Source organism: Typopeltis vanoorti, chromosome 16, assembly GCF_054136105.1.
Source record: "Typopeltis vanoorti isolate ZY-2024b chromosome 16, IOZ_Tvanoo_1.0, whole genome shotgun sequence".
Taxonomy (NCBI): Eukaryota; Metazoa; Arthropoda; class Arachnida; order Uropygi; family Thelyphonidae; genus Typopeltis; species Typopeltis vanoorti.
Genome location: NC_143564.1, coordinates 25,099,055 through 25,126,760, shown reverse-complemented (window position 1 = coordinate 25,126,760; position 27,706 = coordinate 25,099,055). Strand labels below are relative to the sequence as shown.

The window sequence follows — 27,706 nt, the reverse complement described above, 5'->3', positions numbered from 1 at the left end:
GTCAGTTTAAGGTCGAGAAATATAAAGTTATGCATTTTGGGATAAATAGATTACAAGTCGTGTATCACATTGATGCTCTGTGCTCCAGGAAATAGATGAAGCCACAGATTTACGGGTGATGGTATTCTGAAAGTTAAAGTTTAGAGAACATATTGCTAATTGCTAAGCCCATAAGATTACTTGGCTATTATTATTATTATTATTATTCCAGGCAACTCCAAGGAGTTGACAGACTCATCGAGGGAGGCCCTAACATCATGTCAAGAACAACTATTCAACATTCTCACAGAATCTATCATACCTTGCCTTGAACTCATTCATGGTCGTAGCACCCAAAACAGATGCTGGCAGCTTATTCCACTCATTCACCACTCTCCAAGTAAAAAATCTAGCTCTAACATCCCTTGTCAACCACATTCTTGTCCAGCTTCAATGCATGGCCCCTAGTCCTCCCACCACCAGTCCTATTTTTAAAAATATCTTCTGGATTAATCTTATAGAAACCCTTCAGTAATTCGAATGTCTCAATCATATCACCCCTTTTCCGCCTATTGACCAATTTCTGCAACCCACAAATCTTCAAACTATTCTCATAAGGTTCATTCCACAGACCTGCTATCATCTTGGTCACTCGTCTCTGGATCCTCTCCACTTCCTCCCCATCATGAAGAAACCTTGGTGCCCATAACTGGGCACAGTAGTCCAGATGGGGTCTTATCAAGGCTCGATACAGAGGAACAACAACTTGTTTGTCTCTGCATGTTAAAGTATTTTTCAGAAGCCAAGTGATTTGATGAGCTGATTTAGCCACTTTTGCAATGTGCCCCCTAAACTTCAATTCCATATCCACCAACACTCCCAAATCCCTGGCCTCATCAATCTCCTGGAGTACGGTTCCACCAATGAGATATACTGCTGCTATTCTTTTCACCCCAAAGTGCATAACCTTACACTTTGCCACATTAAATTGACATCCATTTTTCCTAGTCCAGTCCTCCAAACTATCCAAATCATCCTGTAAAATTTTGACATCCTGCGCACTCACAATTGCTCTACCCAATTTTGCATCATCAGCAAACAAGTGAACACTTCCTCTCAGATCCTTTCCTATATCATTGATGAACAAATTGAAAAGTAGTGGTCCAAGAACAGAGCCCTGCAGCACACCACTAGTCACAAGCCATCTTTTAGACTCAACTCCTGAATAAACCACTCTCTGGTATCTCTCCATCAACCACCCTCCTATCCATCTCATCAACCTTATATTCATCCCCATCTGCTCCAGTTTACTGATTAGGGTTCCATGTGGTATCCTGTCAAAGGCCTTGGCAAGGTCCAGTAGAATCACTGAACCCATTACCCTTATCCAGTTCAGCCGTCACTGTGTTATAAAACGTGATCAAGTTACTGAGGCCTGATCTACCCTTCACAAAACCATGTTGTCCCCAATACAATATCCCATTTTCATCTATCCAATCCTGTATTCTTTTTTTGATTAATTTCTCTAAGACCTTGACAACGATTCCTGATATGCTAATCGGTCGGTAATTTACAACAGCAGTCTTGGAACCACCTTTATCCAGTGGAACTGTTTTCCCCTCTTTCCACTCCCTTGAGACTAACCCAGACCTGAGACTCAAATTTAACAAAATGGTCAAGGGTACTGACAATTCTTTAGCCACTTCTTGTATGACACGAGCTGGTATACCATCCAATCCCACAGATGTATTGACATTGAGGTTATGTAATAGACTACTCACCTCCACTTCATTCACCAAAATTCCTCTATAATCTACTGGTTCATTCATTTCTGCAATGTCACCACCTGGATGATATATTCTTGCAAAGTGCTCACTCAGTAACTCAACTATATCAACTGATTCAGTTACTTCCCTACCATTGGCATTCTTTAAAATCATTCTGCCATATACATTTTTCGTTTTACTTGCAACATATCGAAAAAACTGTTTAGGATTCTCTTTAGCCTGCATGACCAATGTTCTTTCGTAATCCTTTTTTGCTTTTCTTACCACACTCATTACCCTTCTGGACTTCGCTTTATATACCATTCATGTGCCTGCCAGTCACCTTTCTCCTTAAATTCCCTCCATAGTTGTTTCTTTTTTTGCAGCTCAAGCTTGATGGTGTTATTCATCCATTTAATCCCTACTTGATTTATTAATTGGACTCTAGGTATACAGTCAGCCATTGCTTCATGCAAACACTTCTTAACTGCCTCCCATGCACTATCAACTTCTTGTCCTTGCAGTTGTACATGCCATGACACTGAACCAATCAATCTCCTAAGCTTGTCATACTTTCCAGCCCGATAATTTCACATGTACCCTGTCTTAATTGTGAATTTCACACCTTTAGCCACCTCCCAAGTCAAGACCCTATGATTGCTCTCACCAATTGGTGGCAACGTGGTCATATTCGTTACAGCCAAATTCTCAGATGCAATTACCAGGTCAAGCACTCTCTGACCCACCCCTAGTATTTTCCATTACATGCTGTTGCAGATAGTTATCCCTTAATAACCACATAGAATCCAATTCCTTCCTCCCATGTGTCCTCTCCTCCTTTCAATCAATGTTACCATAGTTGAAATCTCCCATAATAATTATCCTCCTTTCACTCATTTCTTCTGTTTGCTTGTGCATACTGTCACCACCATCTTTTCCATCACCTAGTCTATAGCAGCACCCAATTGTATATTTTGTTCTGCTAGCCACAATCTCACACCAAATGGCCTCAAATGTGCTCTTTTCTCTATCCTGCAATTCAACTTCTCTTATCAGTTATCATCAACAATACCCCCCCCTATTTTATTCTCCCTGTCATTCCTGAACACACTATACCCATCACATACATTCAATCCCACTAGCTATATCATCTACAGTCAGCCATGATTCCCTAATGCCAATAACCTGTGGTCTGGAAGTGCCAACTATGGCCAAAAACTCTTCCTTCTTGTTCCTAAATACTCCTAGCATTAGTGTACATGAATTTAAGACCCCCATTAGTCCCATCCCTACCTTGATGCCTTATATTAACTATCCCATTCTGATTTGTTGTCCATATTCGCTAGGGCATATTATACTCATTCATACATTCAACTGCCTCCCTGAGGTCTGTATAGCTACCCCCCCCCCATTAATATATCTAGTTTCCCTGATTTTGCACATCCACTACATTCAGCAACACGTTTTCAAGTCTCCTTACACCGTATCCATTCAAATACAAGCCATCCATCTTATATAGACCCTTTTGCCCATCGAACTCACTCCACACGTCCACAAATTCCACACCACTCGTCATACATAACCCACGCATAAAGTCATTTGCAATTATGGCCCTCCTTTTAAACACTTCACTGTCATACCGCAGCAAAAGACTAATCATCCTAACTCTCTCACTCTTTTCTTTTGCTACCTCAAACAATTCATTCAGGTCCTCTATCATTTCCATTTTATCTCCTTTCAAATCATTCGTACCTGCCACAACAATCATTTCTTTCACCCTTTCCTTTTGCTCTCTAATAGACTCAGTTACATCCTTTATGGTCGCACCAGGTTGGTACGATTTTGTCAAATCCTCTACTAACACATCTCGTACTAACGAGTCTCCATACAGCACTCTCTCCTTCATTTTGTTTACGTTCACACTCATACGCTTATTTTTCCTATCATACTTTTTATTATTCACTCAGTCGACTTTTGTTCATATGCTCTAGCTGCTGCTTTGCCCTTTGTATCGCTCCGCTCAACAACACGATCTCGCTCATTGCATCTATCTCATCTTTTTTATTCTCTGTAAAACCATTAATTTGCTCTGAATTAATACTATCATTCACACTTTCTACATTCAAGCCCTCACAGTTCTCTGGTACAACCTCGCCATTTCTTGTCATATCACTATTTTCTTCATTCTGAAGTTTGACAAAAATATCACACTCACGACCTGAAATACGCTTTAATTCCTTATTCTCCTTACATTTTCTACACACATTCACTCCTTTATTATCGTCTAACCATACTCCGACCGCACTCTGCAAAGCGTACATTTCGCAGATAGTACACTGAATCATCTCCTTTATATTACCATTATTACCGTTCTTGAATAAAGATGGCGAACCATCATTACTGGCCGCCATTTTCCTTCGTACGGGAGCCATACTTACTTCTAACATATTTTATCAAATTATAAAATGAAACACCAAAAACACACTAAGATACGCAAGGCAAACTAAACTACGAATATTCAAGTAAATTTATCAATGATAACTTAAAATAACACTAGTAGAGATAAGTAAGTTGTTATTCCTCTTTATAAGGCCTCAATACCACCACATCTGGATTACTGTGCTCAAATCTAGTCCCCTGAGTTTCTTAGGGATTAGGAAGTGGTGGAGAGGATTCAGAGGTGAGTGACCAAGATGCTAAGTGGCCTGTGGAATGTTCCCTATGGGGATAGATTATGCATGTTTGGATTGCAGAGGTTGGTTGACAGAAGAAGAAGAGGGGAGGATATGATGGAATCATATAAGTTGCTTAAAGGATTTTATAGGATAGATGCAGGGAAATTGTTTCAGCACTTTGCTAGCAGGACCAAAATGGAATGAAGGTGTGGCTGGTAGGGGTGTGAGGACTAGATGTTTTGCTTGGAGAGTTGTGAATGAGGGGAATGGGTTGCTAGAGTCAGTTCTGAGTGCTTTGTCTATTAATGGTTCAAGGATAGATATGATAGATTGTGTGGATAGATTGGATCTCCCACAATGGGTCTTCAGATTCCATTGAGGTGCCCATATAATAATAATAATTCATCCCTCTTTTCCAGGGATGATATATCCCAATAGATTCTTAATTAGTTTCATTACTCACATTTTCATCCAAGAATGTTTCTTCCACAATCATTTCTCCTCTTACTGGCTGCACATAACCAACGATTTCCTTAGGATTTTCCTTGAATCTCAGGACTAATCTTTTCTCATATCCAAGTTTTGCCTTTCTTACCATGCTAGTCCCTTTCCTATTCTGAGTGTTATATTCATCATGCATCTTCTCTCCATCCCTCTCTTTATACTTTCGCCATTATGTCATTTTCATCTACATTTACCATTTGATATCGTTAATCATTCACGTTACCACAAATGGTGTTCTCTTTTCATCCCAAATATACAAGTTGCCATTGCTGCTAATTCTTTGCTAGTTCCCAAGCAGTGGTAATATCACCATTCCAATTCTTCCACTCATGGAACTGACCCAAGCAGATTTCTAAAACTATTTTAATTACATTCCTTATATTTCCACATAAATTTCTTTCTTCTTGACACATCTGCAAGTCTACTCATCCCTGAAGTCAAGACTGCATGATGACTCTCTCTCTAACTAGGGATGACATATCACTTACATTCAGGTCCTCTGATGCCAGGACCAAGTTTAAAATTCTTGAGCCTCTTTGTTTCTTCTACTACATGCTGCCTGAGGCATTTGTTTCTCAAGAATTTCAGAAATCATTTCACTTACTATTACATGCTGTTTTCTCTTTCCAGTTTATCCTGCTATTGGTTAATTCTCCCATAATGATCACTCACTTTGCACTTGCCAAATGCAACTGCCTAAACATTTCTTGCTCCTCAAACTCTGTATTCCTTGGCTTATTGCAACACCTCACTAAAATCTTGTCCTACCCACCCTACCTCATACCATGTACTCTCAAAACCATTAGTGCTCTTTCCCTACAAATCTTCTGCTCTGAGAAGACACAGCTTGTCACTTTTCATTTCATAAGCTGTAGTCCACCACCGCATTTGCCTTTGTTATCCTGCCGAAATACACCATACCCTTCTATTTCTATTCCTATCAGTATATCATTGTCATTCAACATTCATTTTAGAAATTATGGACTTGACAACGGTGTTATAAATAACTCTTTTAATTTCCCGATGTTTCAATCTTCATGTTAAGATCATCATCTGGAGTATCCACAAGTGATTTGAAACAATGATTTGATCACCAGTTATTCTACTAGCATGACCTCTAGTGAAAAAAAAAAAAGATTACAAATTAATTAATTATTTAGAAACTAACTACATCAAAGCTAAATTCTATTTAAGATAACATGAGAAAAACATTCTTTCTTATTGATAGTCTTCTTTCAATAACAATGATGTCCTATTTTTAACATTGCAATTGTTATCTTAGATTTAGGATTCTGGATTACCTATGGTCCTGTTTATAGTTAACTCTTAGAAAGAAAGTTTCAGTGGGTAGAATATATGCCTTCCATATGCTGGATTGGGATTTTTAGACCATCATTATTGTTCAGATTGGGGTGGTTGATAAGAATCTCACAAGCTTCCTTAAATTTGCGTTCATTCCATGTTTTGGTGTGATGTAAACAACTGGTGCTTTTTCAATCAATTCTATGTAAAGTGTTCAGGGTATGATCAGAAAGGCCAGCTTCACCATAGTTATTATATTTAATGTGTCATTTATGTTCCTTTTGTCTGATAGGAATTGTGCGTCCTGTTTCCCTTATCTATGGTATAATATTACAGGTGCAATAAATATGGTATACTCCAGGATGGGCCAGCAGAGGGAATGGGTCTTTGGATGAGTTGACTAAGCTTTTTAATTTTGCAGGAGGTTTAAAGGTGGCTTTGAGGTTGTATTTTTCTAGTATTCTGTTTATTTTATCTGATGTCCCGTTAATGTAAGGAATGGTTACAGTTTTATTGTAGTTTGGTTTATCTTCGTGTTTTATTGAGGTCTCGTAGAGAATTTTGTTAATAGTGTTTTGGCTGTAACCATTTTTTAGAAAAGTATTGCTGATAACTTTAAATTTGTCTTTCAGCACATTTTCATTGGAGCAGATCTTCAAAGCTCTGTTTTTTAGAGTATTAATAACACCTAGTTTTTGTGTTGGATCTTCATATTCTTTCATATTCATGTGCCGGTAAGAATTTATGTGTATATATTGGCCAGTATGTGTTGGTTTCTGGTACACAGTGAAGGAAAGACTGCCAGAAGGAAGACGTGTGACAAGTGTATCTAGAAATAGAAGTGTGTTCTGTTTTTCAATCTCAATTGGGAACTGTATGCGTTTGTGTTGTTTGTTTAGGTGGCTAAGGAAAGCGTCTGGCTGCCATGGGACCAGATCGCAAAAACATCGTCAATGTATCTAAGCCAGGCTTTGGGTTAAAGGAGAGGAATCTAGTGAATGTTGCTCAGAATGTTCCATATAAAAGTTAGCAATGGGGGGGGGGGATAATGGCGAGCCAATGGCTGTGCCTTCTTTTTGTAGATAGAAAGCGTTTTGCCAAACAAAATAACCAGAATGTAATACATGCGCAAAGAGCACTATGATATCTGGAGGGAATTTATTCTTTAAAAGAAGTATTGTGTCATTGATTGGGACATTTGTAAAGGGGGGGGGCAGAGACATCAAAACTGACTAATAAATCATTTTTTTCTAATGTAATGTCTTTGATTATGTTTATGAAGTGTTGTGTGTTTCTGATATAGGAGGGAGAATGACCTACCAACTCCTTGAGTGTTGCCACTAATTTCTTGGCTAGATGATAATTCGGGCTATCTATACCTTCGACTATTGGCCGGAGTGGTATGTTTTGTTTGTGTATCTTTGGTAGATAGTAAATTCTTGGGGAACAAACGTAGTACGGAAGTAGTTTTTTGACTGATTAATTAAAAGAAACACACGTATTAACCACAGTGAAAATTATTTAATTATAAATATTTGTAATTTTTTAGGATGTTTATAGTTTAAAACAATAATATTCCTATTATTGTTTTAAACTACTGTACTGATGATGTCCTAAGATAATTAGGATGAAATATTTACAATTAAATAATTTTCGCTGTAGTTAATACGTGTGTTTCTTTTAATTATGATTGCACCACAGGTTTCATTATTTAAAAAGTTTTTTGACTGTGTCTTCAGGCCATGCAGTAATAGATTTAAGCAGTTTTTTCTCTGTTTTCTTTTTTATTTTGTTGGTTGGGTTGTAGTTAAAATGTTGGTATGTACTATTGTCCGAGACTAGCAGATTCATTTTTTCTAAATAAGTGGTCCGGTTTAGAATAACGGTAGCACTTCCTTTATTGGCTCTCATTATTACGATGTTGGGATTTGATTTTAATGATTTCACCTCCGTTAATTCGTGTTTTGTTAAGTTACTTGTTATTGTTTTTGTATGATTTATATTTAAAATGTTGGCGGTTTATAAACATATTTTGTCTGCCATGTTATTTGGGATGAACCTTAAGCCCATTTCAATATTGCAAATAAAATCCAGTTTGTTCATTGATCTGGATAGTTTAAAACCCAAAGTCTGGGTTGGATACGTTGATGATGTTTTCGCGATCTGATCCCATGGCCGCCAAACACTGGACACTTTCCTTAGCCACCTAAACAAACAACACAAATGCATACAGTTCATAATTGAGATTAAAAAACAGAACACACTTCCGTTTCTAGATACACTTGTCACACGTCTTCCTTCTGGCAGTCTTTCCTTCACTGTGTACTGGAAACTGACACATACACCAATATATATACACATAAATTCTTACCACCACATGAATATGAAAGAATATGAAGATCCAACACAAAAACTAGGTATTATTAATACTCTTAAAAACAGGACTTTGAAGATCTGCTCCAATGAAAATGTGCTGAAAGACAAATTTAAAGTTATCAGCAATATTTTAACAAAACACTATTAACAAAATTCTATACAAGACCTCAATAAAAAACAAAGATAAACCAGACTACAATAAAACTATAATCATTCCTTACATTAAAGGGACATCAGATAAAATAAACAGAATACTACAAAAATTCAACCTCAAAGCCAACTTTAAACCTCCTGCAAAATTAAAAAGCTTAGTCAACTCATCCAAAGACCCATTCCCTCTGCTGGTCCACCCTGGTGTATACCGTATTTATTGCATCTGTAATATACCATATATATAGGGGAAACAGGATGCACAATTCCTATCAGACAAAAGGAACATAAATGGCACATTAAATATAATAACTATGGTGAAGCTGGTCTTTCTGATCATACCCTGAACACTTTACATAGAATTGACTGGAAAAGCACCAGTTGTTTACATCACACCAAGACATGGTATGAACGCAAATTTAAGGAAGCCTGTGAGATTCTTATCAACCATCACAATCTGAACAATAATGATGGTCTAAAAATCCCAAGCATATGGAAGGTACATATTCTACCCACGGAAACTTTCTCTCTAAGAGTTAACTATAAACAGGACTGTAGGTAATCCAGAATCCTAAATCTAAGATAACAATTGCAATGTTAAAAATAGGACATCATTGTTATTGAAAGAAGACTATCAATAAGAAAGAATGTTTTTCTCATGTTATCTTAAATAGAATTTAGCTTTGATGTCATTTCTAAATAATTAATTAATTTGTAATTTTTTTTTTTTTCACTAGAGGTCATGCCAGTAGAATAACCGGTTATCAAATCATTGTTTTTTTAGCTTACTGTGTGTAATGTAACTCATCTTGTCCATGTATATTTGTATATACTCTAGATGATGATCTTTATATGAAAGTCAAAATGTCGGGAAATTAAAATAGTTATTTATAACATGGTTGTAAAGTCCATAATTTTTAAAATGAATGTCCATCACATTGCAACACTAAAAGAAAGGATTCATTCAACCATGTTTTTCTGATCCCAATAATCTTTTGGCCAGCTGAGGCTAAGGCTATCACTGCCACTAATTCATCTCCTCTCTTCCTGATACTTCTGACATTCATATAAAGAAACGTCAATGAATTGTCAGTATTTCTATACTTATTATTATTCCCTTCAGACTCCATTTGACTCCACATAACACTGTATGTTCCCCCATTTTCTTAATGTCCATCTACACAGGCCACCCCTAATTTCATCTACCTAGACAACTCTAGTTTATCTCCACCAATACTCTCATTTGCCCTGTAATCAGCATTCTCTCCAAATACCTGTCCTTTCAAATGCAGTCTATCCCTCCCACACCATTGTCTTCTATCCTCAAATGCAATTCAATCATCCACATAATGAAAGCCTCTGTTTCAACGTTCTCACTATTGTTCCATTCATTTTTGATGCTCTTCTTCTCATCTCTGTATTATCATATCTAGGTAACATGCTTACTGTCAAGCATAAATCTCAAATCTCAAATCTCTTGCTACCTGATTTATATTATTATTATTATTACGTGACACCTCCAGGGAGTCCAAAGACTCATTGATGTAGGACACCTACTCTACAGCTGTCTGTCTCCACCAACTTACAACTAACTGCGACTACATCAATGCCGTCTATTGCCCACTGCCACCACTAGTACTTTCACAGACGATCATGGCAGGATGTAACCCCACGGCATTTTGGCTGGAGAGCGAATACCCTCACCACTCATCCAATATTACCTCTCAGATCATTTCTACTCATTATCACACTCATCTCATCTGCTCTTTCACCTTGCTTAATTGTCATAGTCACACTCTCTATGTATTATCTTGTCAAGCAATCCTCTAGCATTTTCTTTTGCACTCTAGGAATCATTGAATCTCCATACCTCAAGCCTATTACTGCTCTATTCATTTCTTGTTGATGTGCATCTTTACTCTCTCTCTTTCCTTGCACTCCCAATTTTTCCTATTATCTTTCCAACCCTAACTCCTACACTATCTTGCCTTTTTCTCAGTCCCTCCCCTTTACTCCCTCTCTCTCTCTCTCTCTCTGATTACCATAACTTTCTCTCATTCCCTACACCACTTTTTCACTTCACATCAGTTAGGATTTTCATTTTCCTAATTAAGGTTATTTCACTTTATCTTCTTATCTCAGTATTTCTTTCTCTTCAAGCAAATCACTCTCAATCACCAATCACCTACCCAGTCATTACTATCCTCTAAATAGACTACATTCATTTCCACATAATTTATCTTCCCTATCTTCAGTTATGCTACTCATCTCTTTCTCTCTGCCAGCATTCACTCATTTTCAGTACATCCCTACCACAGCCACTTCATTTGTGTTGATATCAGTGTTGTTAGGCTTTTCCCATTTTCTATATTTTATGCAGTTATGCACTCCCCAGTCTCTTACCTGCTACATTTCTATCTGCTGAGTTTCCACCATGCTGAAAGCACAACACATACTACACAATCCTGAAGTGAGTGCTGTAAAATGTAGTCGTTGAATGGTGGCAGGATTGGGAATAACATAGTGCCAAACAGACTTACAGTGTCCATCATTATCCTACCACAGTACAAAGACATGCTGACAAGATATTCTAAAAATATACTGTAAACAACAAAAACCTTCTTCTCATCTAAGATTAATCATTTGCATGTTCTCACTTCACTGGTCTTTCCATCTTGCAGCTGGGTTCTCTCTTTCCCTTTAGTCTATATATATCCACCTCTTTTGGTAGCTTTCCCTAATAGTTGCTCTTTCTATTTCTTAGTAATGTTAAATAATATGGAAAATTCATCAGACAGTAATGTTAAATAATTTTAACAAAAAACAATTAAACAGTATTTTGAAAGTAAATAAGTGTTTGGGTGAATTGTGAAAAGTAATTTATTGAAAATCATTGATGTTCTTTTTTTTTTTGTTTTTTTATTGATAATTTGTTTTTGCTGAATTGTCATTCAGAGAATTGTTTTTTTGATGAATTGATTTTTATCTGAATTTTCTGTTAGATGAATTTCTTTTTCTGTAACTTTTCTGTTAGATGAATTTCTTTTTCTGTAAATTTTCTGTTGATGAATTTTCATGGAACTGATTGAAATGAACTAATTAATTGACACATAACATATTGATTTTAATTAAGATAGATTGGTCACTGCTCATCATAGAGAAAGTATCAAAGAGAATATGAATGGAAAGTTAAATATTGTAGGGCTTCTTGGACCACTGTTATTTATCCTGAAAGTTAGTGTTTTTGAGACTAGTGTGTGACATGTGCACACGAAAGGTTGAAAACTATATGAATGGGTATTATAGCTTCATATGCCTAAATGCAGTCTTTCACTTTTTTCAGAGAAGGTAGGCTGTGTGCTAGATTGTAAGAGATATATTTAAGTGTTTGATAACTGATTAAAGACTCATGAAGTGATTATAGAATTTAGAGGATGCATTTCAAAGGTGGAGACTGTGATATAGAGGTTTATTTTCAAAGAATGTAGACAGTTATAAAGTGGGAAGTTTATCTCTGGTATATGCAGTTTTTGTCATACCACATAGAATCATCTGGATTATTGATCCAGAGCCTCATCTACTGTCATGTCAAAAGAAACCAGTGGAAGTATAACATTATTATTGCCAAATTTATCTGGCTTCAATGATGCTGTGATTATGACATGATATGAAACTAAACACTTTGTTGTAATCCTGAATTTTGACAGTCCACGTGTGATATACATAATAAACCTTCAGTTAAGGTAAAGGAGCAGACAAATGTATTACCAGTAGTCAACATAGATTTACTAAAATCAAGAACCAAAAGGCTTCAGCTTGGTAATGCAAAATAATATAAGTAAAGTGGATATTAAATCCATCATTATTTGATAACCGAATGTACAAACTATGAAAGTCAGTATATATTTAAATAATAATCATCCTAATCAAATTCCTGATATATACCCTCAAGGGGTGTACAGGATATGATAGTACTACATGAGCAATTACATCATTACTAACTTTCTATCTACAATTTTCCTCCAAATCAGTCTGTTACCTGTCAAGACTTCAATATTATCAGATCTTATTTAAAAATAAAGAGCCAATAGGCTTCATTTCGGCGATGTAAACATTATTTAAATTAAGAGGATATTAAATTCCACATTGTTTTAAATTTAAATTAAGGGGATATTAAATCCCACATTGTTTTAAAACCAAATAAGAAACTCAAAGATCAGAATCAAAGAGTTTCATGCCAAATATAGTAAACTATAATAAATTTCGTTCAATCCTTTATCCAAGTGTGAGCAAACAAAGTTTGCACCTGAAAGTATCTTCAGGACTGGGGTAAGGTGGTACAACACCAGGGCACTCCTTGCAAAGGTGGAGCAAACTACCAACACTCCTATCTCAGTATCTCCCATAATGCAAAACACATCTCCTTGTGGATATGTCTAATGTTATGCATTAAGGGAAGGGCCACAACCCAGACTAGTTTCGACCTTTATTGAGGTCTCTTCAGCGGGAGCCAGGCCCAAGTGGAGATACCAGGCAGAAGCATTGGCAGGTTATCTCTGCCTGTAGGAGTTGCCAAATGGTGTGCCACCCTTTTTTTAATAAATTACTCTGGATTTAGAGAAAGATGTTGAAAGTTTATTTTTCATGTGTGTGTGTTTTCAAGTGTATTTGCTCACACTTGGATAAAGGATTAAACTAAATTTATTATACTCTAACCAAGTGAAAAATAAACTTTCAACATCTTTCTCCCTGAAGAGACCTCAATAAAGGTCGAAACTAGTCTGGGTTGTAGCCCTTCCCTTAATGCATAACATTAGACATAGCAAGGAGATGTGTTTTGCATTATGGGAGATACTGAGATAGGAGTGTTGGTAGTTTGCTCCACCTTTGCAAGGAGTGCCCTGGTGTTGTACCACCTTACCCCAGTCCTGAAGATACGTTCAGGTGCAAACTTTGTTTGCTCACACTTGGATAAAGGATTAAACTAAATTTATTATACTCTAACCAAGTGAAAAATAAACTTTCAACATATAGTGAACTATATATATATATAGTAAACTATAAAAGTATCAGCAACTACTAGCATAAGCTAAAGCACATAGTCCGAGTACGTGGTACAAACTAGGGCAACTCGTAGCAAAGGTGGAGAAAGTTCTGATCGCTATTCTTAGTATTTTCCATAATGTAAAACCCATCTCCTAGGAGATGTATGATGTTTTACATTATGGTGGGAGGTCACTACCCAGACCGGTTTTGATTTTTATTGAGATCTCATCAGTGAGTAGCTAGATCAAAAATTATACTAGGGGTATAGCGAAAAGAACTTGTATACTCTGCTATACGAGTTGTCAAAAAGGTGCACCCATAAATTATTTAAAAATAAAGAACCAATAGGCTTCATTTCGGCAATGTAAACAATTAAATTAAGGGGAGATTAAATCCCACATTGTTTTAAAACCGAATAAGAAACTCAAAGATTGGAATCAAAGAATTTCATGCTGAATATAGTAAACTATAAAAGTATCGGCGACTACTAGCATAAACTAAAGCACGTAGTACAAACTAGGGCAACTTGTAGTAAAGGTGGAGAAAGTTCTGATTGCTATTCTTAGTATTTTCCATAACATAAAACCCATCTCCTAGGAGATCTATGATGTTTTACATTATGGTGGGTATAATTTTTGGTCTAGCTACTCACTGATGCAATAAAGATCGAAACCAGTCTGGGTAGTGACCTCCAACCATAATGTAAAACATCATACATCTCCTAGGAGATGGGTTTTACATTATGGAAAATACTAAGAATAGCAATCAGAACTTTCTCCACCTTTGCTATGAGTTGCCCTAGTTTGTACTATGTACTTTAGCTTATGCAAGTAGTCGCCGATACTTTTATAGTTTACGATATTCGGCATGAAACTCTTTGATTCCGATCTTTGAGTTTCTTATTCGGTTTAAAACAATATAGGATTTAATATCCCCTTAATTTAAATTATCAGATCTTATATTATATCTTCTAAAGCAATATATTTAAATATATTTTGATAATATTTTAATATATATTTAAATACTGATCAAAATTTTAGTTTCAGACCAAGAAAGAAAATTCTTTTGAATAAAATTTTTTGCAATAAAACACATGAAAAATACAGTTCCAAAGAAAGATTTCCCAAACCTCTAAATAATTTTATTGTATATTATAGTTTTAAAATATTAATAGGATACCCGGATAATAACTGGGGTGCAATTCTAGCTCGCCTCCTTGTGGTGCACCCTGGGTTATGCTAAAGAGCTAAAGCAACTGGCAGCCAGACCATTGTGCAATTGTGCAATCTCCTGAACATGTTTACACATTTAAACTGAAAATCTTTACAACGGTTCTTCTTCAAACTAGCTGATAAGGAATATTGGACATAATATCCGTATCTGCCAGTTAAATGTTGAGGGTATTAGAGCATCAAAATGTTAATGTCTTTCCAAACTTCTACAAGAAAAAACGTTAATCTACTTCTCATTCAAGAATCACATATCGAAACTGAAGATCAAGTTGAATCTAGAGCAATAATCCCTGGCTACGACATTCTCAGGATTAACTTACAGTCATAGCTACGGCAGCATAACATATGTCCAAAACGGTATTGAGAATGTTGTGCTGATATCTTCTTCTACTGATGACGAAATCCATAAGATTGCTGTTAAAATAGCAGACATCACGATTGTGAATGTATATAAACCACCTGCAACTGTTTGGCCAAATGATGTTCTACAGACATATTCCCACCCAGCGGTGTACTCTAGGGACTTCAACAGTCATCATGCTTCTTGGAAATATGATTGGAATGAACAAAACTAGGAAATATTAGTTGAATAGGCAGATCAACACCGTCTTCACTTGGTTTTTGATGCAACGAAAAAGGCACCTTTAAATCAAGAACCTGGAATAAGAAATATAACCGGGATTTGAGATTCGTCTCTACTGATAGTTAAAATCAGACTTTCAGACATATTCTTGAGATCCACCATCCCATCTTTATGGAATTAGGAGCCCAAATTCCAGTGATAACATCATTTCCTAGACCAAGATGGAATTTCCAAAAAGCTGACTGGGAAAACTTCACTGCAGATCTAGATGCATGCCTTAGAAGAATTCCCCCAACTTACAAAAACTATACACGGTTCACTGGAGTAGTTATAGCAGTGAGCTACCAAAAAGAATACATGCCAGGATGGTCCAATGAAAGCAAATCCCTGTATCGGGAATTCCTTGAAAGTAATGCTCCTGAGATAGGAGAAGAACTGCTTTACAGTCTCAATGCTGCTCGTAGGGAAAAGTGGATTCAAATAACTGAAAACACAGATTTCAAACACTAGTAGAAAAGCCTGGTCGCTACTTAAAAGGCTTGGTTCAAGCCCCTCTGTACCAAAGAAATCTCCTCTTGTTGATCCAAATCAGATAGCTGTTCATATTGTTTCGCTTTCTAGAGCTCCGATAGATAAAGAACATACTAAAGAGGTAAAACATGAACGAAAGGGTATGAAGTCTGTAACTCAAAAGAATCATTCTCTTTTCCTTTTTCCCAAGAGGAAATATCCTCGGCATTTCAAAATATCAAAATGGGAAGGCTCCTGGATTTGACAATATTCATAATGAATTCCTGATGCACTGTGGACCTTATGCAAGATTGTGGCTGGCTAAGTTCTTTAACAATATACTTGAAATTGGCTGTGTTCCTAAAGAATTTAAAAGGACAAAAATTATTGCTGTGTTAAAACCAGATAAGCCAGCAGACAGAACTGAAAGCTATCGCCCCATAGCCCTTTTAAGTGCAACCTACAAATTGTTGGAGAGACTAATATTGCATAGGATCAGCAATAAAATTTTGGAACGTGTCCCAATAGAACAAGCAGGGTTCAGAAGTGATCACAGCTGCACAGATCAAGTTCTTAGCTTAACAACCTACATTGAAGCAGAATTTCAAAGATGCCTGAAGATTACTGCAGTCTTTATTGACTTAACAGCGGCTTACGATGCTGTTTGGAGGGGGGTGACTCATATGTAAATTTCTTAAGGTCATCCCATGTAAAAAATTGGGTCATCTCCTAAACAACTTACTGTGTGGTCGATACTTCAGGGTAGTCTCTGGAGGAAGCACCAGTAAACAGAGAGTGCTTAAGAATGGATTACCTCAGGGCTCGGTGCTCACACCACTGCTTTTCAGTCTTTACATCACAGATATTCCTGAAACAGCCAGCAGCAAGTTTGCTTATGCAGATGATCTAGCTTTGGCGATCAGCAACAAGTCCATAAAATTTTATGGCAGTTGTGTAAAAAATGGAGATTAACACCAAATTCTGATAAAACCGAATGTTCTTGCTTTCACCTCAATAATAGACTTGCAAATCAAAAACCAGAGATATATGCTGATGGAAAACATTAATTTCGTTTAATCCGACACCTAAATATCTGGGAATAACTCTGGATAGAACTCTGTCATATAAACAGCATATTATTATTATTATTATTATTATTATTATTTGACACCTCCAGGGAGTCCAAAGACTCATCGAGGGAGAGTGTGCCAACAGCATCGAATGATTGGTACTAACCGCGCTCAAACTTACTTAACTGAGCCATTAGTAGCAGAGGCTCTACCAATCGACCAACCTTTGGCAGCATGATTAATATATGATTAATATCACTACTAAAGTTCGCACCAGAAATAACATAGTTCAGAAACTCTGTGGTACTATATGCGACTCAAGTGCCACAACTCTGCAGTGCACTGCCATGGGTGTAGTTTACAGTACAGCAGAGTACGGTGCTCCTGTCTGGCTCAATAGCTACCATGTTAATAAACTAGATGCTCAACTTTACTCCACTCTGCATTTAATAATAACGGGTTGCATTAGGAGTACACCCTTACAATGGCTCCCCACTCTGAGCCATATTGCTCCTCCGGAACTGCGATGACAGGAAGCCCTGCTTTGTGAATATAAAAGAATTTTAAATAACTAAAACCTCCCAATACATGAATTTATTCCAGATGCTTTATCTAATAGACTAAAATCCAGAAGACCTGCCATAAAAACCACCCATAATCTTCTTAGCTTCTTAGCCAGAATGACAGTCTGGTGAGTAGGTGGGATGTTCCATCTGGACTTGACCTTCCCAGGAATATATGGATGATGGCTAACAGGATTCGTAGAGGCCATGGTGTATGTGGAGACTCACTTTCAAAGTGGGGTAAGATACCAAATCCTCACTGTTCCTGTGGAGCCGAGACCCAATCCATTCGCCATATAATACAGGAATGTGAGCTGACTGCATATCCAGGTGACTTTAAGGATATCTTTGACCTATCCCCACAGGCAATCAACTGGATTAAAAACCTAAATGTTAAAATATGATTAATCTTCTGGCTGATGCTTGTCATAAATTTTATATTTGTATTTGCCTGAATGTAGATGTTTTACTTTCTTTTATTCATATTATCAATATCTGTATCTTATCTATATTCATGTGTATTTTATCTTATTGTCTTTTAACCATGTGTACAAGCCATGCAATAAATAAATAAATAGGATACTAGTAATTGAATAAAAGAATAAATCACAGGAAATGTTAAGATATTAGTTTTATTTGCTATAGCATTTATAACACCATTAATTGTCAGAACTTAAATGGTGCATATTTGTCTTTGTAAAATAATACCATTCATCTTATTATGTTTTATTTTTATCTTAGTGTGAACGTTTACATGAGGGCTTGAATAAAATAAAAGAAGCACGTTCCCAGATCACTGTTCTTCAAGAGCAACTTGACATCCAGCAAGTAGCTGTTGGTCAAAAGAGTAGTGCCTGTGAATCTTTGTTAAAAGTAATTGAGGAAAACTCTACCAAAGCTAAAGAGAAACAGAATATTGCTTTAACTAAAAGCAGAGAGATTGGAGAACAAAGCAAAATTATCAGTGTTGAAAAGGTTAGCCATTTGAAAATTGCTGTATGATTATATACACTATTACAAAAAACACAAAATTCCCTGTTATTGATGTGAATATTATCATGATTATCAGATTACTGATAGGTATTTTCAAGGAGTGTACAAGATACTATGATAGTTCCACATGATTAACTTCCCATCAACATTATTATTATTATTTAAGTACTAAATATAGAAACTTCCTTAAAAATAGAAAACAGATAACACATATCAAGCCAAACTGCAGTAGAGAGCTACCAGTAACTTGTGGAGTCACACAGGGAGCTGTTCTCTCTCCAATACTATTCAACATTTATATGTATGATATTAACCTATCATTCAAAAGCAAGATCTTCCAATACACAGACATAATCATATAATCAAATACACAGACAATACAGCTAATAATATCCATCCATAATAATGCAAGCATAGCCCAAACAAATATGCTCTTGTCAGATGTCATCTCCTTCTAGGAGGTTGACTACCATGAGCTTCCACCATGTACGGTTTTGTGCTTCTCTTTTGCATTCTTCATAGGACAAAAGTCCTATGAAGAATGCAAAAGAGAAGACCTATAAGAGTTGCCAAATGGTGTGCCACCCTTTTTTTTAATAAATTACTCTGGATTTAGAGAAGGATGTCCTGAAGATACTTTCAGGCGCAAAATTTGTTTGCTCACACTTGGATAAAGGATTAAACTAAATTTATTATACTCTAACCAAGTGAAAAATAAACTTTCAACATCCTTCTCTAAATCCAGAGTAATTTATTAATTTCCCATCCAATCTGTTCTTTGTCTTCCTCTTCTTCTTTTTCCTTGTAGAATTCCTTCTAGAAGTGTTTTTTGTAGGGATTCATGCCTTAGTATGTGACCAAGGTAGGTGGTTTTCCTTTTCTTAATGGTTTTCAACAGCTTCCTATCTTCTCCAATCACCTCTAATATTTTTAAATCAGTTTTTTAGCAGTTCACTCTAAGAATTCTCCTGAGGATCCACATCTCAAAGGCTTTTAGCTTATTTTCACAATATTTTGATATTGTCCAGGTTTCTGCTCCATATAGCAGTGATGACCACACATAGCATTTGGACAGCCTAATTCTTGTTTTTGTATCAATTTCCCTTGAGGTCAGAATGTTTTTCATGCTAATGAAGGTTGATCTAGCAATTTTTATTCTTCTTAATATCTCCATATCACACTTTCCATTCTCTGTAATTAGTTGACGAAAAAATATATAACTCTCTACTTGATCTATCCTCTGATCTTAATATTTATATCGGGTATTTTCCCTTTTTCTCTTTGCTGGAAGATATTTTCAGTATAGAGGTTCAACAATATAGCAGAAAGAACACAGCCTTGTCTGACACCCTTCTTTACTGGGAATTCCTCTGAGATTTCTCCTGATATTTTTATTGAGGCAGTTTGCTCCCAATATAGATTTATCAGTAATCTGGTATCTTTACCATCTACTCCTAATTTCTGATGCATTTGATTAGTTGTTCATGTTGTATATTGTCAAAGGCCTTTGTGTAGTCAATAAAACATAAGTAGACTTCTTTCTGCTTCTCCAGATATCTTTCTATAATAGTTCTAATGTTGAAGAGTCCTTCTCTAGTTCCTTTACTTTCCTAGAAACCTGATTGTGTTTCATTAATTTCCATTTTGATTTTATGTTTATTTCTTTCTAAGATGATATATAACATAAACTTTTGCTATCTGACTGATCAGACTGATTGTTCTGTATTCTTCACATTTGATTGTCTTCGATTTTTTAGGTATTGGTAGGAACGTCGAGTGCTTAAAATCTTTTGGCAGGTGTCCAGTTTCATATATTTTGTTACATATGTCAGTCAGTGATCTTATAGCCTTATCATCTAAAGCCTTTAGATATTCTGCCATAATTCCATCCATTCCTGGAGCTTCTCCTGGTTTCAGTTTCCTAATGGCATTTGTTACTTCCCAGGTAAGAATAGTAGGCCCCTCCAAATCTACTTACATTGGCTTATCTATTCTATCATGAGTGTAGAGTTCCTTTGAATACTCTACCCATCTATCCCTTATTTTCTCTTTCTCAATTAGGATGTTTCCACTGGTATCTTCAATGCAATGAGAGCCTACCTTTTGCAAGATTTGTTAGTTAGCTCCCTAAATTTTTCATGAAGTTCTCTGTTTTTGTGCTTTTTGTTCAGAAGTTCAATTTCCTTGCATTTGGTGTTGAGCCATAGTTCTTTTGCATTCCTACATTCTTTCCTGATCTCCTTGTTTAAGTATTCATGACGATTTTTGTGTTTCTTTCTTTCCTCCATCATTTTCAGTATCTTTTCATTCATCCAGGGTTTACTCATTTTCTTCTCAAATTTGGGTTTGTTTGTTTTACTGCCTTTTTAATACCCTCTTTAAATTTCTGCCATCTATCCTCAATCTCATCTTTAGAGTAACAATCATATTTTTTTATGTTTAGAGGTTTCATTGTTTTCTTTAATTTTACTGCTGCTTTAATGACCACAGGGTTGTGGTCTGATCCAATATCAGCCCCTGGGTATGTTTTGGCTTGTAAAATGTTATTCCGAAATCTTTTTTTAATCATTACATAGTCAGTCTGATCCCTACAGCTGTCTCTGAGACTTTTCCATGTAAAGTCTGCTAGGAGGGTGGCTAAAGAAAGTATTTGCTATTAACACATATTCAACATGACATAAATCTGCTCATTGTCTGGCTTACCAAAAACTCCATAGACCTAAACTCTGACAAGACAAAATTAATGATATTCAGAAATCCACTGACTCAATCAGTTGATTATATATATATATATATAACCATCTAACATCCACTCTTCAACATAAAAAACATACAGAGCAGTAAAACTACTATCACTCAGGTTGAAACCTTGGAATTTACTTTGATGCAGAATGAACTGGAATAGTCATGTAAACCATCTACAAAACAAACTCTGAACAATAACTGGCAAACTCTACAGGTTAAAAGACATAGTTCCCACATGCCTGAAAACACTAATATACAAAGTACTATGCAAAATATACTAAGATACACTATAACAACACGAGTTCTGTGTGCACTACAAACTAAATTAGATTAATATCATTACAGTACAAAATGATAAAAGTAATCTGTTTGGAACAAAAAGACAATACCAGCTTTATATACACAGCAATGTCAGAACACAAAATACTAACAGCAAAACACTTATGTCATTAAGCAGCTATGCTAAAATATTATTTTGATGCCAACTACAGGATAGCCAGAATTACATGCCATATAACAAGACCTCAGACAACTAATTATATCACATATACAGGGTGTCTCAAAAAAATGTATACACACTTCAACAGCTGATAACTCACTTAATTTTCGTTATTTTGCAGGTTTAATGGATTTGAAATAATGGTTGAAACCAGACTAAGCTTTGAGGAAAGAAAATTTATCCTAAAATGCTACTGGAAGTATGAAAACATAATGGAAGTGCAAAGACAGTTTAGAAGAGAATTTCAACAAGATCCATATATGAGACTTACTATCACTTGAATTAGAGATAAATTTGAAGAAGATGGAACTGTTCAAAATGTCCATAAGCAACGTTCAGGAAGACCACAAAAAGCTATGAGGCCCGCAACAGAACAAAGGTTGATTGAAACGGTTCGTTGAAGTTCAAGAAAATCTGTGCGACAAGCGTCTCGTGAGATAAGAGCATCAAAATCAAGTGTCCACCGCATGTTGAAGCGCAGTCATTGGAAAAGTTACATTCCAAGAAGAGTACACGCTCTCAACAAAGATGATCTGGATAAGAGAAGCAGTTTTGTGAGTAGTACTTGGAAAAATGTGAATAGGACACACAATTTCCAAGACGAATTGTGTGGAGTGATGAGGCCACATTTAAATTAAATGGGTCAATTAACTGGCAGAATTGCACTTACTGGGCACCTGAAAATCTGCATGTTATGGAGGAACATCATGTAAATTTACCAGGAGTGATGGTGTGGTGCGGCTTATCAGCACATGGATTAATTGAAACATTCTTTTTTGACGGTACTGTAACTGGTGCCAATTACTTGAGCTTGCTGCATGAAGCTGTCATGTCACGTATTCAAGAGGACTTTGAGGACTTTTATTTTCAACAAGATGGGGCACCCTCATTATGGTTCATAATGAACATAATAGAATCATAATGAGACAAACTTCCTGATCCGTAACACGAATACTTGGCCTGAAGAACTAAAAAGAAAGCTTAAATTCTCACATCCCATTATTCCTAGACTGTATGGGGCACCTAAAGTGCATAAGGAAGAAGTGCCACTTCGTTGATTGTGGATGGCAGGTCCCCCCCCCTCCCCACTTACTTATTTGTTAAGCACCTAGCTAACTTACTTAAGGGAAAAATCAGACAAACAGAATCCTACATAAAAAATTCTCAACAATTTGTTGACGAACTCAAAAATGTGAAGATAACACAAACAGACATAATGGCCAGTCTAGACATAGTATTCTTATTCACGAATGTACCAGTAGAAGAAGTCATGAACATTATCAAAGATCTCTTTCCTGCTGATATTACAAAGATGTTCAAGCACTGCCTACAATCAAATTTCTTCAAAGTTAACAACAAGGTTGTTGAAAGTTTATTTTTCACTTGGTTAGAGTATAATAAATTTAGTTTAATCCTTTATCCAAGTGTGAGCAAACAAAGTTTGTGCCTGAAAGTATCTTCAGGACTGGGGTAAGGTGGTACAACACCAGGGAACTCCTTGCAAAGGTGGAGCAAGCTAACATCACTCCTGTCTCAATATCTCCCATAATGCAAAACACATCTCCTTGCGGATATATCTAATGTTATGCATTAAGGGAAGGGCCACTACCCAGACTAGTTTCGACCTTTATTGAGGTCTCTTCAGTGGGAGCCAGGCCCAAGTTGAGATACCAGGCAGAAGCATTAGCAGGTCATCTCTACCTGTAAGAGTTGCCAAATGGTGTGCCACCCTTTTTTTAATAAATTACTCTGGATTTAGAGAAGGATGTTGAAAGTTTATTTTTCACTTGGTTAGAGTATAATAAATTTAGTTTAATCCTTTATCCAAGTGTGAGCAAAACAAAGTTTGCGCCTGAAAGTATCTTCAGGACATCCTTCTCTAAATCCAGAGTAATTTATTAAAAAAAAGGGTGGCACACCATTTGGCAACTCTTATAGGTAGAGATGACCTGCTAATGCTTCTGCCTGGTATCTCAACTTGGGCCTGGCTCCCACTGAAGAGACCTCAATAAAGGTCGAAACTAGTCTGGGTAGTGGCCCTTCCCTTGATGCATAACATTAGACATATCCGCAAGGAGATGTGTTTTGCATTATAGGAGATACTGAGACAGGAGTGTTGGTAGCTTGCTCCACCTTTGCAATGATTTGCCTGGTGTTGTACCACCTTACTCCAGTCCTGAAGATACTTTCAGGCGCAAACTTTGTTTGCTCATACTTGGATAAAGGATTAAACTAAATTTATTATTAACAACAAGGTATACCAACAATTAGAAGGCCTAGCCATGGGCAGCCCTCTGTCACCACAATGTGCAGACCTTTTCATGGAGAAATTTGAAAACGAAATCTTCACCAACATTACTCTTAAACCTTCAATATGGTGGAGATATCTGGATGATATCTTCATCATATGGCAGGACAACATGGAAAACCTACATATGTTTGTCAATAGAATCAACTCACTCCACAATAAAATCAAATTTACTCTAGAAGTAGAAAACAATGAACAACTACACTTCTTGGACATATACTAGTTAAAAGACAAGGTAACAATTTCAAACTGTCCATTTACAAAAAACCTACAGACACTGGACGATAGCTACATTACTCTTCAAACCATCATAGGTCACATAAACAGAGCATCATCCACATGTTGAGAAATCGAGCCAGAAACTTTATCTCTGACGGTGAAGAAGTTCAGACAGAACTGTCCCAAATCGCTATAACTCTATCGCAAAATGGTTATCCTCGAAACATCAACAAATTTCTATACAAAGATAACCAACAACAAAGAACAGTCTCCCAGCAAATTTCAACAGCAGTCATCCCCTTTATGGGTTCAATTTCCACCAAAATTGCGAGATTGTTAAAAGCCCATAACATCAGGGTTGTATTTAAACCAACTATTAGCATCAGACAGCTTCTAAGATCTCCTAAGGACAGTGTTCCATTTTATAAATTTCCAGGTGTGTATAATATTCCATGCACATGCAGTCTTTCCATTGTACCAACTTCAAGAAGCCTGGAAATAAGACAGAAAGAACATGTTGGCGATGTAAATTACAACAGAACAATCACCTCCGGTTTAGCACATCACTTTTCAACTTTGAACCACATTATAGACTGGGATAACAGCTCTATGCCCTACGTAAATGATGATTACAGACATCGATTATTCAAAGAAGCAGCAGTAGTGCTACGTACAGGCAACAACCTAAATAGAAATCAAGGGGCCATACTGAACGATACTTGGAAAAATCTAATTAATTCTCTCAGTTCAACAGAACTACAGTACGCGAATAATCATATTACGCGTTTGCATGTAATGCGTGTTCATGATACTTAGTAGAAAGTCACAATTCATACAGACATGTCACGCAAACGTGTTACCTTAGCTACCTTGTTAGGTAGCTAATGTTTTATGTATTCTTAGACCTTTTTTTGCATTTATCATTTTTTTGTACTGTGCAAGCCTTAAGAAAGCTAGTCAATTACTAGCAAAGCCAGTGGCACACTCAGGATTTAATCTTGGGGGGGGGGGAGGCAAGTTAAGTAAATGATTTGAGAATACACACTACGCATCACACACGACCAATGACTGAGCATCTGCAATGATCGCTAATTCATAAGTAGTATAGAAATAGAAGACATGCAACATAAATTTAAAAAAAATATTTTAATTAGGAAAAGATTTTTGGAACATTTTCTAGAGTTTTTTTCCTTTTTCTTTTGGGGGGGCCAGGGCCCTTTGGCCCCCTCCCTGGGTGCACCACTGTGGTAGGCAATATTGTACGAACATACATACAAATTAAAAATCTATGGTCAGTTTATCAATAAGTCTTATATTTTGTATTCAAGATATTATGTATTCATGATACCAAGTAATTTTATATAAACTTGGTTTTAAACCTATTTCCTATTTTAATCTTATTTAATCCTAAAAAATACTAAGAAAAGTGATCAGAGCTTTATCTTTATCACGAGTTGCCTTGACTGTCATTACCATGAGTTGCCTTGGACTTGCACTACTTGTAGGTGCAAACTTGACTTTCTTGTCTGTTTGCTTACTTGGGAAATAGGATTAAAACCAAGTTTATATAAAATTACTTGGTATCTTGAATACATATACCCAAGTTAAAAAAATTTCTACATCTATCTCTCATCCTGAGGTTTTATATTTATAAGGTCAAAGCACCTTGTGGCAACTTGTTTTGGTAAAATACATATGAGCTCTGCATTACTTCATCCTTATCATTTTCAGGTCTGGCTCCCACTGACGAGACCTCAATGAAGGTCGAAACCGGTATGGGTAGTGACCATTGCCTTTAATGTTTAGCATCATACATCTCCGCAAGGAGATGTGCTTTACATTAAGGGGGAAAATACTAAGAAAAGTGATTAGAACTTTATCCACCTTTACCACGAGTTGCCTTGACTGGCACTACCTTGAGTTGCCTTGGACTTGCACTACTTGCAGGTGCAAACTTGACTTTCTTGTTTGTTTGCTTACTTGGGAAATAGGATTAAAACCAAGTTTATATAAAATTACTTGGTATCTTGAATACATATACCCAAGTTAAAAAAATTTCTACATCTATCTCTCATCCTGAGGTTTTATATTTATAAGGTCAAAGCACCTTGTGGCAACTTGTTTTGGTAAAATACATATGAGCTCTGCATTACTTCATCCTTATCATTTTCAGGTCTGGCTCCCACTGACGAGACCTCAATGAAGGTCGAAACCGGTATGGGTAGTGACCATTGCCTTTAATGTTTAGCATCATACATCTCCGCAAGGAGATGTGCTTTACATTAAGGGGGAAAATACTAAGAAAAGTGATTAGAACTTTATCCACCTTTACCACGAGTTGCCTTGACTGGCACTACCTTGAGTTGCCTTGGACTTGCACTACTTGCAGGTGCAAACTTGACTTTCTTGTTTGTTTGCTTACTTGGGAAATAGGATTAAAACCAAGTTTATATAAAATTACTTGGTATCTTGAATACATAATATACCCAAGTTAAAAAACTTTCTAAGTCTTATATTTTTTAACATTTTACGACCAAAAATATGTATAATTTAATAATAATAATTGTTTACAATTATATTATTATAATATTAACAATGATGATTATTACAGTTTTTTTTTTTTGCAATTTTATACTGTATATATACAATAACAATAGATATTATTTCTCTATATAATTTTTTTTTAAATAATTTTTTTTTCTATTATTATATCATACAGATAATGATAAGAGATTATTAGGAATGTGTTAGCAGAGCTAATCTCAGGTGGTATGGTCACTTAAACAGAATGGGAGAGGAAAGATTAGCAAAACATTTGCCAGGTTGGCAGGAAAAAGACCCAGAGGAAGACCAAGATATAGGGTGGATTGATACAGTAAAAAGTGCCTTAGAAGATAGAAATATAAGATCTGATAACTGGCATCTTGACAGGTAACAGATTGATTTGGAGGAAAATTGTAGATAGGAAGTTAATAATGGTGTAAGTTTTTCATGTAGTACTATCATATCTTGTACACCTCATAAGGGTACATATCAGGAATTTGATGATGATGATGATGATGATATATTATTATGCGTTTACAAAACTTTTTTTTTTGTAACAGAGAAATTCATACAAATTTTTTCGGTTGAATAAGATTACAATTTTCTAGTATTTATACAATAACAATAAATTATATATATTTA

The 27,706-nt window shown here is 36.1% G+C and overlaps 1 protein-coding gene across 1 annotated transcript in view; it reads left to right on the top strand.

The window, feature by feature from the left end:
- Nucleotides 1–27,706, top strand: part of Dhc98D (Dynein heavy chain at 89D) — a 1,285,966-nt gene that overhangs the window by 868,326 nt on the left and 389,934 nt on the right. Inside the window, exon 45 of the mRNA XM_090406627.1 lies at nucleotides 18,498–18,731. Coding sequence (XP_090262753.1) covers nucleotides 18,498–18,731 — 234 coding nt within the window. The remainder of the gene's footprint in view (nucleotides 1–18,497; nucleotides 18,732–27,706) is intronic.